At 35.4% G+C, this 16,892-nt stretch overlaps 1 protein-coding gene across 8 annotated transcripts in view; it reads left to right on the forward strand.

Moving 5' to 3' along the window:
• KIAA1328 (KIAA1328 ortholog) overlaps positions 1–16,892 on the forward strand; it is a 356,434-nt gene that overhangs the window by 25,676 nt on the left and 313,866 nt on the right. For 7 of the 8 annotated variants that reach the window (XM_073212929.1, XM_073212930.1, XM_073212934.1 and 4 more), the window contains 2 exons: positions 1,455–1,549; positions 6,780–6,895. The exons of the other annotated variant lie outside the window; for it this stretch is intronic. In XM_073212929.1, the coding sequence (XP_073069030.1) occupies positions 1,455–1,549; positions 6,780–6,895 (211 nt within the window). The remainder of the gene's footprint in view (positions 1–1,454; positions 1,550–6,779; positions 6,896–16,892) is intronic. 8 annotated transcript variants of the gene reach the window in all.

Below are 16,892 nucleotides of genomic sequence, written 5' to 3' on the forward strand. Positions count from 1 at the left end.
GAGCATCAGGCTGCATATGGCAGTGGGGAGCCTCGGAGCTGCCTAGCTAGCCAGGAGGATGGAGTATCTGAAACTCCTAAGAATTCCCAACCTGCTGGGCTGAGCTTGCAGGGATGGTTTTGACTTCCTGCCCTTTCTCTTGAGCAGTGAGCTCTGTGTTATGTTTGCCCCTTTATCTCCCCTTTTTTGCTGGGAACTCCTTCAAACTGCCCTCCTTTCTTTTGTTCCAGGGGTCCAGTTGTGTGTACCTGTTCTCCACAAGTGGCTGGAATCTCAGTGTCTCCGAGTATTCTGCCCATCTTTACTTTGGAACCCTACTAATCTCCAGAGCACATTGCAATGTGGTTTCATGCTCCAGTAGTAGTTCTCTAGAGCTGGGTGTTCAGCAGTCCTCGGTTTCTACTCCCTCCCTATTTTATTTGTCTTCTTCCTGTCTATGGGCTGGGGTGGGGGTAGGGCTTGGATCATGTCATATCACGGCTTTGCTATTTTATCCTTTTCTGTGAGGTCTTTTTCTCAAGATGTAGGCAGTGTGTTTTGCAGTTTTCATGTCACTTTTTCAGGATTAGTTATATTTGTTGTATTTTCGTGTTTTGCGTGGTATTGGGAGGTTTCAGCCTCTCTTCTCATGCTGCCATCTTTTCTCACTGTCCCTTTTTCATGTGTCTTAATTTTACATGTTAACTGCAGTTCCTTAGTGAATCCCTGGGTTTCATGGCTTTAAAGACTTTTCTTAATGTTATTCAGATTGGGAGGACTTCTTGTAGCACAGAAGATAGGCTCTTCAGTGGTAAGAGTACAGATTCTGGGAACTGTGCTTGAGTCTTGATTCTGCCACTTAACTGCTATAATCCCTGGCAAGACATACACCCTCATATAATATAGGAATAATACCTGCCTAATAATATTCTGAAAATTAGGTGGACTAATATGTAAAAATTCCTTATAATATTTCTGGCATGCAGTAAGCACTAGATATAAGTGTTACCTATTAGTGTTGTTACTTTTTGTTCTTGTATCTTTTGGAATGAACATTAGGCTATACTGAGGGTTTGGAAAGTGGTGTCTCTGCTGCCAACCTTAGTATACTTTTAAGTAGCCTGGGCTGGATGATACAGGAAATGATCTCAGTATCCTCCATTAGTTATTTGTTTCTGTGACATTCACCATGGAAAAGTTATTTCCTTAATATTCCCTAATATTTAAGTAGGGACATTTCTACATTTGAGTTCTTTCTGTGTGCTTTTCTGTGTTAATGTCATAATGTCCGCTGCTGGATCAATAGTTCCATAGCCTGTTAAGAATTCACAGTAGTTTAAATGAAATAGGTAAGTAATGTTCCACCAATAAAAAATATTTAAGAAATTTCACTTCCTGTGTTGAAGAGATTTCTTGAAGTCTTAAAAATTGTTTCTAGCAAAAGTTAACCAAAAGGGTGTTTTGTTTTGTTTTAGAATTCCTGCAGTAAAAGAATAAGGAGTGCATCACTGAAGGATTTATGTCTTGAAGACAAAAAACGCATTGCAAATTTAATTAAAGAACTGGCCAGGTGAGACAAAATCTTAAATGAAATGCATTATTATATAAGAGAGACAGCTGTTTTTGAAAATAGAAAATTCCAAATATGTTTTGATGTCATTGTGTCATTGATCATATGGGTGCCAAAAAAAAAAAAAATCTGTGGCTCATTAAAGAAAAGTAGACCAGAAAGAAAGAAGACCAGAACAAACCATTCTCCAACTTCCACATTTTCTTGTTTATCTAATACCTCCAATTGTTTGGTACAAATATCTGCAGCAGTCATCTATCAGGAAGGAAAATGTTGAAGCTTAGCTTTACTGTTGATGTAGGTTAATACTGTAATCAGAGGCATAACAGTTACCTTTGGTTTTGCAGTAGCGTCTGAACTCTGTTTTTTTGTAGTCTATTTTAAGAAAATTTGTTTGTCATTTTGCTAATTCCTGATTCTTTCAGGATTCAAGATAAGGGATTTTGAATTTTGAGAATGATCATTCTTAGCTGTTCAGGAGTACTATTCCAAATTATTAATGATGTCTATGAAGCACATCTACTTTGTATAATTTTTTTGTCAATATACATGTCCATTTTTGGGGTCTTAAAAATACTAAATAAATGAAGTCTATAGAGGAATATATTAATAAAGTGTAAAAGTTAAATTTAAGATAAGGCCATATCTAAAAATTGATTAAATAGTACTAGATTTTGTCATCGAATTGCATGCTTGGAAATAATAGATTGTCTTCTTTTTTCTTTATTTCTAATTAAAGGTAACTATGAAGTGTTTAAAAATGTTTTTCATGTTTAGGCCTTAAAATAATGTTTAGAAGCTTTTTTAAGAAGACTGGAGTTAAAAAATTACCTTACTAAATTAGAATCACAGATATAAAACATGACATAAAGCAGTGATGCTTTGGAGGTACAGGGTATGAGAATTCAAAGTACTAGTCTTAGTCTGAATTTGATAGCCATCTGACATAGCAGTAACCACTTCATTAGAATTTGTTGTTCTAGTCCCTGAAGTAGTTTTCATTAACTTCAAATAGTGTTTTTTTGTACTGGGAAACCATTTGTTACTCTCACTCTTTGCAGATGATCTTCTCACAGGGCTTTTTACTTTATAAATGGCTGTGGATGTCCTTACCACATATACTTAATGGCACTGAAAAGTTATAACCATTAGTCTGACTCCATATCTTAATGGCCCTCAGTTCCTGTTAATGTCTTGATTGACCCATTTTTTTCAGCTGCTAGGCTTGGAGACTACCTGGAATAGTAGAGCATATTGTTTTGGTTTCAACAATCTTCTTTCTAGCAAAATGATATTTTCTTGGTAGAGGGTCAGTGTATTAGTACAAGGTTAGTATTAGAACAGATTTACTTACACAGCTTAAGAAACCATTATTACTATATTTAGTATTAACATAGAGGCATATGGGAATAAAGTGTTCTTGGTTTCTTGAATTTGCTAAGTCTCCTGTTAGATATTTCTGTTTACTTTTTTCTATTCATACTTGCCAAACCATTTTCTTTAATCTTTTTTTTAAGACTCATTCTCATTGAAGTGGGGAAGTAAAGAACAGAATTCCATATGCCTTAAACACTGGCAACAAAACATTCCTAGCATTTATGTTCTATTACCTCTGAATTTTCAACATGATTTCAAATAACTGGTTTGCCATTGGCATTAAATACAGTAATTTCTTGTTCATCTTCAGAAATAATATACTCTTTCAACCTGAAATTTCCCTCTAGCTACTACCTTCTTTGTACTCCACAACATTAACTTTATTCCTAGAAAGAAGAGTCTGTAATATTATTTTCTACTCTGTTGCATTTTATTCCCTCCTTAAGCTTACTTATTTTCAAAATATATATCAAAGTGCAATTTACGTTCAATAATACGTACCCTTTTAAGTGTATATTTCAATGAATTTTGACAAATGTAAGGTCACTCCAAAAAGTTAATAGTGTGAGACATTTTACAGTCACTTTCTCTATCCTCCAACTCAGATAGCCATTAATGTGATTTCTATCATTATAGTCCTGTTTTACGTGTTCTGACATACCACATAAAGGCCATACAGTATGTACTCTTTTCTGTCTGCCTTTTTTCCCCTGAGCACAATGATTTTTTGTGTTTGGCAATAAAATAAAGTTTACCATCTTAATCATTTTCAAGTGTACAGTTCAGTGATATTAAGTACATTCATACTGCTGTGCAGCCTTTGCCACCACCCATTCCCAGAACTTTTCATCATCGAAACCCTCTACCCATTAAATAATTCCTCAATACCCCCTTCACCCCACTCCAAACACCACTACCAAGTCCCTGATAACCACTATCCTATGTGTCTCTCTGAATTTGACTATTCTCAATACCTGATATGAGTGGAATCATACAATATTTGTTTTTTTCTGGTTTATTTGGAGTTTTTTCCAGTTCATTGTGTGTGGGAATAGTTCATTTTTTATTGTTCATCTAAGAAATCTTGTTTACTCTAAGGTAGCAAATTTCTTTTCCTATGTTGGAAAATACTATTTTTTTGAGTAATTACCTTAGCTTCTTTGTCAAAAATAAATTGACCTTATATGCATGGTTTATTTCTGGGTTCTTTACTCCATTTCATTGATCTTTATGTTGCCCTTATGCCAATGCCACCTGGACTTGATTAATTTTATAGTGAGTCTTGAAATCATATAAATCCTACAGGTTTGCTCTTTTTGAAAATTGTTTTGTCTCTTTGAAGTCCTTTCCCTTTTACTACAAAATTTTGAATCAGTTTGTCAATTTCTAAAATAAATTTGCCTCCTGGATTTTGTTTAGGGTATACTGAATTTAAAACTCAAATTGAGAAAAATTGATATCTTTACATTATTGGCCTTCCAATCTATGACTATGACTATGTCAAATCTCTCCATTATTTATATATTTTAAGCTTTCTCTGCAGTGATTTGTAGTTTTCAGGGCATAAAATATGAACATAGTTTGTCATATTCATCCTTGAGTATTTTATGTATTTTGATACTGCTGTAAATGGTATAATTTAAAAGTTTTATAGACTTAATTTGTAAATTTTACTTCATTTCTTAAGAATAAACTTCTGTTTTTTAAAGTTGACTTGGTATCCTTCATCCTTTTTAAATTCAGTTGTTATGGTAGTTGTGAGAATACTTTCGATTTTCTCTATGCACTATCATGTCCTCTACAAATTAAAAAGTTTTTATATATTCCTTTCCAATCTGTAGGTACTTTGTTTCTCTTGTCCTGTTTCATTGGCTAGTATCTGCTATACAGTGTTGAATGATAGTGGTTAGAGAGTATACATTTGCCTTGTTGCTCTCAATCTTAAGTCCTTCACTAGTAAGTACAGTATAAGTTACAGGTTTTTTGTAGATGTTTTTAATTAGGTTGAGGAAATTTATTTTTGATCCTAATTTGCTGAGTCTTTTTTTCAATCATTAATAGAATTTTGTCAACTGATTTTTCATTATCTATGATGATGATGATAATATGATTTTTTTCTGTTAATGTGATAAATGACATTGATTGATTTTTAAATGTTTAGTTTACCTTGCATTCTTGGCCTAAACCCCATGTGGTCATAGGGATTTTTAAAAAAATAACGTGTATTATGGATTTGTTTTTATTATAAAAATAGCACAGAAACTAGAGATAAGCCAGAAGAAGAGAGCCTATCCCCCAAGGAGCCCATTATTAATATTCTGGTAATACATCTATGAATAGAGCACCAAGCTTAGCCACCCATGGGAAGGAGCTCTCAGAGTGGACTCTTGTAGGTGCCTCCCCAGTTGGGCTGAAACAGGGCCTTGAAAGCTGGGGGAGTCTCCCTGTGCTTGCCAGGCAGCAAAGTCTGAGCTGCTGTGCTAGTGGGCTGGTGTGTGGGTGGCTCACAGGGAAATGCCTCGGCTGAGCTGCCAGCGAAAGGTGTGAGTACGTGGGGCTCCTGAGAGTGCTTGACCTGCCAGACTTTGGGGGTGCTGGGGAGGTATCATCCACCTGCCCTTAATCCTGCAGAGATAGCTCCATCCAGCCCTTGCCCTTCTGGCTTCCCTCCCACTGCTGGCAAGTCTTTAAAATATCTGCCACTGTATTGGGTCTTGGCGGGACCAGCAGAGCATGCCTGTCTTCCAAAGGCAGCTGGGGTCACAGCCTACCAGATTTCTCCACCTGTCCCTGCCTTGTGTCCAGTTTGCTAATTACCAGAACCGAATAAAATGTGGGCTTGTGTTCCCAGAGCAGATCTTCAGCCTGGTATGCAGAGTTCCTGGGCACCTATCCCCTCCCTGCTCCATTTATCTTTTTCACCTGGGCTGGGATGGCGGAAGGGCTTGGTTCCTGCTTGTTCAGCTCTGCCACTTTACCCTTTTCTTTGTGGTCTTTTTTCCCCAAGTGTAGGTGGTGTGTTCTGCAGTCTTCTGTTTGTTTTCAGATTTCCTTGTATAAGTACTGTAGTTGCTTCTCTTGTGTATATGGAGAGGAGGTTTCCATCTTGCCTTCCTACTCCACCATCTTGAGGTTCTTGTTCCCTAACATAAGTTTTAGTGTTGTTATTTAGTTTATTTATTTTTAATTATTTTTTGAAGACATTTTTTCCCCTCTGCTCTTGTTAGAAGACACACTTCTTGATAGGATTGAGTTTGAATACTTTTCAGAGTTAAAAATTAAATATGTAGGGGTTTTTTCAGTCTTTGGTCAGTGTTTTTAACTGTATATCTTCTTTAGATTAAGAATAAAAAGAATAAAATGAGTATAGACCTTTTAATGTTATTGCCATCTTTTTTATTCCAATCCTGGTACTTATATGCTAATGAGGGGGTAGTATAGAGTATCAGTGCCAAGAAAAAGTAATATTGCTTAGGTATGTTTAGTGAAATATTTAAGTATGAAAATGATCTAAATCAAAATGAGTTTATTGTGTCTGTTACCAAATGAAGAAATGAAATGTGTGTTTTAAGAACTGGATATTTTCCTGTCCTGGGTTATAATTGGGAACCTATATTCTGTGTAGGACTTCACATACTTAAGATGATGATTGGAAACCCTTATTGTAAAAATCATATTCATACTTTATTTAAATGGTGGGACAGATTGCCTTATGAAAGGTTAATTAAAAAAACTGAAACATGGAGTTACTTGAAAAAGCCTACTTCTGGAAGAAATCTACTTTTGCTAAACCATAGCTTTAGGCACATAATTTATTATAGTTATTTTGTTTTCATTGCTGTATTTCTTTCAGAGTAAGTGAGGAAAAGGAAGTGACAGAAGAGCGACTCAAAGCTGAGCAGGAATCATTTGAGAAGAAAATAAGGCAGTTGGAAGAACAGAATGAACTAATCATCAAAGAAAGGGAAAATATCCTTTTTGAAAGTCCTCTTTTTTTAATGTGCAGGAAGTTTGACTCTCATGATGAAAATGTAAATTCCAGAGAAATTCTAATTTATAATGTAATAAATCGGCATGGGTTGCCATTTCTAGGCAATCAGAATGACACTTAACAGCATGTGCTTCCACTTTCCTTATGCTTAATATGGCTGTCCAGCTGTTCTGCTGCTGTTAGTATACTGTAGAGCATGTATTTGTCCCTACAAGAGACAGTAAGAAATTTGGGCATTAAAATGTAGTGTTGGAACTTTATTAAATTCTATCCCCCTACTTTTGAAACCTCTTTGTATTTGTTGTTCATTCTACCTAAAGCTTTGACAATCCTAAGGAATTCTATTCTGAAACCATAGAAAAAAGGAGAAATCCACTGTAATTTGTGTATATTATAACTGATAAGTGTTTACACTGTATCCTAATTCTACCAAAGTATTTTCACGGAGGAGAAAACTGCATTTAGAACTAGAGAGAGGTAAGGGTGTGTGTGTGTGTGTTAATACATGTTGCACTTTTTATAAGAAAGTAAAATAAAAACAGGTGTTTTAACTGAAGAATTATACTTTAAGTGGAGATATGAGTTGAAATAAGCATATTTCTGAAGTTCGGTAGAATTACTTATCTTTGGGTGTTTTTGCAGTGTTGTTCATACAAAAGAGCATGTAATGCTTGAAGGAACTATTGTTCTTATTGTCGATATCATCATTAACTTGATTGTCAGTAATTACTTCAAAGGTGAATCTTCCAAGTGTCAAAAAATGGTCATTGTATTGATAGCAGCTATACCTTTGTGAATAACAGCAAAATAAAAGCAAAAAATAAATTAATCTGCTTAAAAAGAGGCACAGAAAATATAACCATAAAAAATTGGGTTCTGAACTTCTACTTTTTAAGCAGTGAGAGTACATGATTGGAAATTAATATAATCAGAATGCTTAGATTTGATTTGCTGAGTAGAACTTTTCACAAGCGTATTGGCTCCACAATTCTAAAGTAGTACTTTTTAATTTTCTTTTTTTCTATACTTCTTTAGCATTTGAATGATCATGTTGGGTTTTCTCTTTTCTTTGCGCTCATTGACTTTTTGGCACTAGGTTGTCAATTCTGACGTTGGACACTCTTTTATGATTTTCTTCCTATTTTTTTCTGTAGGATAAAGTAGTTCTGTTTCATTGGAATTCACAACAAACTGCTTAGCCAGTTTTGGTCTTTCACTTACTGTAAGGGGTAGTGTGATTCAGGATCCTCTCATTTTCAGAAAAAGGAAAATTAGGAATAATTTTATTTGTAACATAAATTTGCTTTACAACGTCTGTTTTTTTCACACATAACTCTGGAGATAAGGGCCCGCTGCCATTGGTTCAGTGGCTGTTGAAGGTATCATGTTTACATTAAGGCAGGAAGAAATGGGGAGAAAGAGGATCTGGCCAGTGTGACTCCCTCTCCTTTCTTTAAAATGAAATTTTATGAGCATAAAATCTTTCTCAGGGTGCCTCACCACTCACCCACTAGCAGTCTTTCATGAGGTATATATTTTCCTTAACTTCATTGCATGGCTATGTTAAGCTGCAAGAGAAGATGAGAAAATAAGCATTTTAGCTCATCCAGATTACAAGTGGAATGGAGCAAGGAGAAAGGGAATTAAGAATGAAGTCAGCCTCTAACTCTGGTTGCAGAAGCAAGGGAAATAGAAGTTACTTTTTATTTAGGGAGTTGTTGATGGTAACTTGACTTTCCTGGGACAAAAAAAAATAAGTATTATTCCAGTGGAATAGGAATGAGTTGGAGAAACAAGATGAGAGAGGGAGTTAGCAGATCGTTTTGAGTCCTGTCCACAGTAAGAGAAGGGCCTTGTTTATTTGGTGATATCCTGAACACAAATGTGTGGCTATCTTAAAAAGTAGAATCTAATTGTGGTGAACTATTCTATTTAGCATCTGGGTCAACATGAATTGTATTTAGTGCTGAAGCAGTCTAAACTTAGCATGGCTATGAATGGTTTCTTTTGTCAGGCTAAATATTAAGATACCCTAGGTGATTGCAGTGACAGAATTTTTCCCATTTTCCTCATGACTTAGCTCAGGGGTCCACAAGCTACTGCCTGGAGCCAAATATAGTAAGGTGCCAGTTAAATCCAGGCACACCCAGTCATTTAAGTACTATCTATGGCTGCTTTTGCACTATAGCTGCGAGTTGAGTTGAGTTGTAACAAAGACCTTGTGGCCAGAACAGCCTAAAATATTGCTATCTGGCCCCCTACAGAAAAGTTTGCTGATCTATCCAGTAAGCTAGAAAGGAAAGGAAGATGCATGTAAGTAAAGTCAAAGACTTAGATATATGTCATTATTAGACCTGTTTTATATATGGTATGAAAAAATTTGACCTGAGCATTTATTATTATGATTGAAGATCAGAGTAAATGTAAGGCCTTTAACAAATATTGAAATAGCTTAGTTATATAATTGGCTTAAGATTATTTATTTATTTATTTTTATTTTGCTATAATTAATGTACAATTACCTGAACAACATTATGGTTACTACCCCCTATTATCAAGTCCCCACCACATACCCCATTACAGTCACTGTCCATCAGTATAGTAAGATGCTATAGAATCACTACTTGTCCTCTCTGTGTTATACTGCCTGTCCCATGTACCCCCCCACTACATTATATGTGCTAATTGTAATGCCCCTTTTTCCCCCTTATCCCTCCTTCCCCAGCCATCCTCCCCAGTCCCTTTCCCTTTGGTAACTGTTACTCCATTCTTGGGTTCTGTGAGTCTGCTGCTATTTTGTTCCTTCACTTTTTCTTTGTTCTTATACTCCACAGATGAGTGAAATCATTTGATACTTGTCTTTTTCTGCCTGGCTTATTTGACTGAGCATAATACCCTCTAGCTCCATCCATGTTGTTGCAAATGGTAGGATTTGTTTTTTTCTTTTGGCTGAAAAATATTCCATTGTGTATATATACCACCTTTTCTTTATCCATTCATCTCCTGATGGACACTTAGGTTGCTTCCATTTCTCGGCTATTGTAAATAGTGCTGCGATAAACATAGGGGTGCATATGTCTTTTTCAAACTGGGCTCCTGCATTCTTAGGGTAAATACCTAGGAGTGGAATTCCTGGGTCAAATGGTATTTCTATTTTTAGTTTTTTGAGGAACCTCCATACTGCTTTCCACAATGGTTGAACTAATTTACATTCCCACCAGCAGCAGTGTGGGAGTATTCCCCTTTCTCCACATCCTCGCCAACATTTGTTGTTGTTTGTCTTTTGGATGGTGGGCATGGTAACTGGTGTGAGGTGATATCTCATTGTGGTTTTAATTTGCATTTCTCTGATGATTAGTCATGTGGAGCATATCTTCATGTGCTTGTTGGCCATCTGAATTTCTTCTCTGGAGAAGTTTCTGTTCACATCCTCTGCCCATTTTTTAATTGGCTTATTTTCATTTTGTTTGTTGAGGTGCATGAGATCTTTATATAATTTGGATGTCAACCTGTTATCGGGTATGTTATTTATGAATATATTCTCCCATACTGTAGGATGTCTTTTTGTTCTACTGATGGTGTCCTTTGCTGTACAGAAGTTTTTACTTTGATATAGTCCCACTTGTTCATTTTTGCTTTTGTTTCCCTTGCCCAGGTAGATATGTTCATAAAGAAGCTGCTCATGTTTCTGTCCAAGATATTTTTGCCTATGCCTTTTCCTAAGAGTTTTATGGTCTCATGACTTACATTCAAGTTTTTGATCCATTTTGAGTTTACTTTTGTGTATGGAGTTAGACAACAATCCAGTTTGATTTTCTTACATGTAGCTGTCCAGTTTTGCCAACAACAGTTTTTGAAGAGGCTGTCTTTCCCCATTGTATATCCATGGCTCCTTTATCGTATATTAATTGACCATATATGCTTTGATTTATATCTGGGATCTCTAGTCTGTTCCATTGGTTTATGGATCTGTTCTTGTGCCAGTACCAAATTGTCTTGATTACTGTGGCTTTGTAGTAGAGCTGGAAGTCAGGGAGTGTAATCCCCCCCATTTTGTTTTTCTTTCTCAAGATTGCTTTAGCTATATGGGGTCTTTTGTGGTTCCATATGAACTTTAGAACTATTTGCTCTAGTTCATTGAAGAATGCTGTTGGTATTTTGATAGGGATTGCATTGAATCTGTAGACTGCTTTAAGCAAGATGGCCATTTTGACAGTATTAATTCTTCCTATCCATGAGCACGGGATGTGTTTTCATTTATTGGTTTTTTCTTTAATTTGTTTCATGAGTGTCTTGTAGTTTTCAGAGTATAAGTCTTTCACTTCCTTGGTTAGGTTTATTCCTAGGTAATGATGCCATTGTGAATGCAATTGCTCTCCTGATTTCTCTGTCTGATAGTTCGTCGTTAGTGTATAGGAATGCAGCAGATTTCTGTGTATTACTTTTGAATCCAACAACTCTGCTGAATTCTTATATTAGATCTAGTAGTTTTGGAGTGGATTCTTTAGGGTTTTTTATGTACAATATCATATCATCTGGAAACAGGGACAGTTTGACTTCGTCTTTGCCAATCTAGATGGCTTTTATTTCTTTGTATTGTCTGATTGCCGTGGCTAGGACCTCCGGAACTATGTTGAAAAGAAGTGGGGAGAGTGGACATCCTTGTCTTGTTCCCAACATTAAAGAAAAGCTTTCATCTTCTCGCTGTTAAGTATAATATTGGCTGTGGGTTTGTCATATATGGCCTTTATTATGTTGAGGTACTTGCCCTCTATACCCATTTTGTTGAGAATTTTTATTATGAATGGATGTTGAATTTTGTCAAATGCTTTTTCAACATCTATGGAGATAATCACATTTTTTTTGTCCTTTTTGCGATGTAGTGGATGATGTTGATTGGTTTTTGAATGTTGTACCATCCTTGCATCCCTGGTATAAATCCCACTTGATCATCATGGGTGATGTTTTTGATGTATTTTTTAATTTGGTTTGCTAATATTTTGTTGATTATTTTGGCATCTATGTTCATCAGGGATATTGGTCTGTAATTTTTTTTGTGTGTGGTGTCTTTGCCTGGTTTTGGTATTAAAGTGATGTTGGTCTCGTAGAATGAGTTTGGGAGTATTCCCTCCTCTTCTACTTTTTGGAAAACTTTAGGAGGATGGGTATTAGGTCTTCACTAAACGTTTGATAAAATTCAGCAGGGAAACCATCTGGTCCAGGAGTTTTGTTCTTAGGTAGTTTTTTGATTACCAATTTAATTTTTTTGCTGGTAATTGGTCTATTCAGATTTTCTTTTTCTTCCTGGGTCAGCTTTGGAAGGTTGTCTTTTTCTAGGAAGTTGTTCATTTCTTCTAGGTTATCCAGTTTCTTACCATGTAAGTTTTCTTTGTATATTCTCATAATTCTTTGTATTTTTGTGGGGTCTGTAGTGATTTTTCCTCTCATTTCTTATTCTGTTTATTTGTGTAGACTTCTTTTTTCTTGATAAGTCTGGCTAGTGGTTTATCTATTTTGTTTATTTTCTCCAAGAACCAGCTTCTGCTTTCATTGATTCTTTCTATTGTTTTATTCTTCTCAATTTTATTTATTTCTGCTTTAATCTTTATTATGCCCCACCTTTGGGTCTCATTTGTTCTTCCTTTTCTAGTTTCTTTGTTAGTTTAGACTGTTCATTTGGGATTGTTCTTCTTTCCTTAGGTAGGCCTGTATTGCAATATATTTCCCTCATAGCATGGCCTTTGCTGCATCCCACAGATTTTGTGGTGTTGAATTACTGTTGTCATTTGTCTCCATATATTGCTTGATCTCTGTTTTTATTTGGTCATTGATCCATTGATTATTTAGAAGCGTGTTATTAAGCCTCCATGTGTTTGTGGGCTTTTTCGTTTTCTATGTGTAATTTGTTTCTAGTTTCATACCTTTGTGATCTGAGAAGCTGATTGGTACAATTTCAATCTTTTTGAATTTACTGAGGTTCTTTTTGCGGCCTAATATGATCTATTCTTGAAAATTTTCCATGTGCACTTGAGAAGAACGTGTAACCTGTTGTTGCTTTTGGATGGAGTGTTGTGTAGATGTCCGTTAAGTCCATCTGTTCTAATAGGTTTTCTGTGCCTCTGTCTGTTTACTTATTTTCTGTCTGGTTGATCTGTCATTTGGAGTGAGTGGTGTGTTGAAGTCTCCTAAAATGAATGCATTACATTCTATTTCTCCCTTTAATTCTATTAGTATTTGTTTCACATATGTAGGTGATCCTGTATTGGGTGCATAGATATTTATAATAGTTATATCCTCTTGTTGGACTGACCCTTTTATCATTATGTAATGTCTTTCTTTGTCTCATGTTACTTTCTTTGTTTTGAAGTCTATTTTGAAGTCTTATACAAGTACTGCAACTCCTGCTTTTTTCCCCATTAGTTGTATGAAATATCTTATAGCATCCCTTTACTTTCAGTCTGTGTGTGTCTTTGGGTTTAAAGTGTGTCTCTTGTAGGCAGCATATAGTTGGGTCTTGTTTTTTTATCCATTCAGTAACTCTGTGTCTTTTGATTGGTGCATTCAGACCATTTACATTTAGGGTGATTATTGATAGGTATGTACTTACTGCCATTGCAGGCTTAGAATTGTGGGTACCTACAGTTCAAGGGTAATTCCCTTACTGTCTAACAGTCTAATTTAACTCACTTCATATGCTATTACAAACACAACCTAAAGGTTCTTTTTTTTTTTCCCCTCCTTTTTCTTTTTCTTTTTCTTCCTCCTCCATTCTTTGTTATGAGTCATATTCTGCACTCTGTGTCTATCCCTTGGGTGACATCTGTTTAGCCTTAGGAATAGTTCCATCTATTGGAGTTCCTCCAAAATGCACTGTAGAGGTGGTTTGTGGGAGGTAATTTCTCTCAGCTTTTGCTTATCTGAAAATTGTGTAATTCCTCCTTCAAATTTAAATGATAACCTTGCCAGGTAGAGTATTCTTGGTTTAAGGCCCTTCTCCTTCATTGCATTAAATATATCATGCCACTCCCTTCTGGCCTTTAAGGTTTCTGTTGAGAAGTCTGATGATAGCCTGATAGGTTTTCCTTTGTATGTGATCTTCTTTCTCTCTCTAGCTGCTTTTAAAAGTCTGTCTTTATCCTTGATCTTTGCCATTTTAATTATTATATGTCTTGATGTTGTCTTCCTTTGTTCCCTTGTGTTGGGAGATCTGTGCACCTCCATTGCCTGAGAGACTATCTCCTTCCCCAGATTGGGGAAGTTTTCAGCAATTACTCTTCAAAGACACTTTCTCTCCCTTTTTCTCTCTCTTCTTCTTCTGGTACCCCTATAATGCGAATATTGTTCCATTTGGATTGGTCACACAGTTCTCTCAATATTCTTCATTCCTAGAGATTCTTTTTTCTCTCTGTGCCTCAGCTTCTTTGTATTCCTCTTCTCTAATTTCTATTCCATTTCCTGTCTCTTCTACTACATCTAATCTGCTTTTAAATCTGTCCATTGTATGTTTCATTTCAGATATGGAATTTCTTAATGATTAAATTCTGTGTTAAATTCTTCCCTGAGTTCTTGAATATTTTTCTGTAGCTCTATGGTCATGTTTATGATTTTTATTTTGAACTCTCTTTCAGGAAGATTGGTGAGCTCAGTTTCATTTGGCCCTTTTTCTGGGGTTTCTGAGATTTTGGTCTTCGTGATGTCTATATGAATCTGGTTCAGCTTTCTTTCATTTTGCTGTTTTAGGGGTAGTTGTTGTAATTAACTATATTTTCGTACTATTTGTGATTTTTGGAGGAGTTCTCTGTCTCACCTCTCATGCCGCCATCTTGAATCTCCAAGATGTGTTGACTTAAGATTTTTTGAATCACCGAAAGTTAGATGGTATTTGTGGAACTTGTCAAAGAAGGAAGAATGGAAAATAAAATTAAAAAACAGTGACATCCAGGTTTTTTATTCCATGTAGGTCGCTCAGGTACAAATCTCCTTTACCAACATAAACCTGTCATCAAAGGTTAATATAGATGATTTTACAGTACATAAAACTCTGTAAAAGTTAGAAATATAAAACAAGGTTATAATTTAAAACAATATGATTTTAACAACATACATTTATCATACATGAATGACTCAGATTGTTAAATGTACATGAAATTAGATAATTTTAGATCATTTTAAGGTCTGTTTCTATATGAAGAGCTATGAATTCTGATTTTTTTTATTTTAAAGATATTTTACACTAAATTTATGCATTTTTGTTTTAAAACTTCTAATAACTTGATTTATTAATCAACTATACAAACAGACCATTCCTTTATTAAAAAAGAAAAGATACATTTTATGTGTTTGCATTTGGATTAGGCTTTTAAAGGATTTGTTCTTACTGTAAATATAGAACTTATTAATAAAACATGAAAATATTTGGGAATTTTCAGTCTTTGAAGAAGAGAGCTTATTTCCTGAGAATTTGACTGTGTAAATGAACATGGCATTTACAAAGTCAAGCAGTCTGATGAACCTCGTAGATTTTTGTCTACCTAAATGAGTATGAAAGGAGAGATAAATCCAAAACTTAGAAGTATGTCCAATAGGAATAATCTGAGACATGTTTACATGTAATAGTATAAGACATGGGATGTAGCTATTAGAAAAGCTGATTAATAATATTTGAGCTCATTGTATTTATAGAACATATGTCTTAGGACAGAGTGTTATCAAAAGCTTACATAAGGAAAGTAAAGTCTAATGTTTGCTGTCTTCACTGTTTTAGTTGGCATCGCAAGGGAAACAACAGAAGAATGCAGAGAAGAAAGCTTTAACAGAGAAAAAAGCTTTGGAGTCAAAATTCTGTTTTAGCACTAACTAGGTGTCTCTAACTTTGGGAAAGCTACTGAACTTCTCTGAGTTGCTTTTTTCATCTGTCATATGTGGATAGCTAATGATGTTTTCTTTGTTTGCAGGCCTTTTGAAATTTAATATAGTTTTTTATACACATGAAAAGAACTTAGCAAGGTCTTATATGTAATAGGCATTGAGAAAGGTAGCAATTCTCATTATTACTACTATTAATATGGATCAGGGAGGAGATGACTTGCTCTTCTGTTTCTCATTTCTGTACCTTTCTTCACTGGGATTTCGGTGGTTTTCTTTAGGTTATACAGGTGCTTAGGCTGGTTAGAGGCCCAGTAGGAGAGTGAGATTGATTTGTTCTCTGCTTCATTTTCTGATTTCCATGAAGAAGAAACCTCTGTATCACACTTATGCTTGTTGGGTGCTCATTGGAAGGAAACCAGGTCTTACCCTTCCTCTCCCAGAAACCAGACTGACATAAATGTTTGTGTTTTTTTTTTTTCTTTCTGGTCTGTTTCCAATATCTTTTTGATTGGGACTTTGGTAACTTGAAGAGGTTTAGAGGTGCTTATAGGTCAATCCTCAAAACCCATTGCATTGGTGGTCATTTTAGAAACCTTGCTTTAGGAAGAAATAATTTTAAAGGAACCAATCTCAATTTTTTCGAGAAATGTTTTTGGAATGAATCTCAATATGTATGTGCTGAAAATAAACTTGGAGAAAATCCACTTGAATTTTATCTAACTTTTAAAAAAAAAAAGTCTTTGGTTCCAGTAACAGTAATACTTCAGAAGTACTCAAAGCTTTCTATTTAACTATACATCTTTGCTACAGGAGCTGTTCTACATGACCTGTCTCCTCCATCTGTTTTTAGACTTTTGTGAAGGATAGCTACCGTGCTGTAGGAAGCTCTCTCATAGTTGTGAGTAGAGTGGTATTGGGTTGGTAGGGAGGTTGTGGAGGGATAGCAGAAAAAGGAAATAGGTTTCAAAATAATGGGTAAGTCTCTCTAATTAATCTTTCTGCCCTTTCTTAAGAGAAGGCAGAAAATTTTCTAACCTTGGAAATAGTTTTGGAGGAATTAAAAATCTAAACGGCTTAAAATGAAGAAGACTTAGGTAGAGGAAAGAT

Source organism: Manis javanica, chromosome 9 (genome assembly GCF_040802235.1).
Source record: "Manis javanica isolate MJ-LG chromosome 9, MJ_LKY, whole genome shotgun sequence".
Classification (NCBI taxonomy): domain Eukaryota; kingdom Metazoa; phylum Chordata; class Mammalia; order Pholidota; family Manidae; genus Manis; species Manis javanica.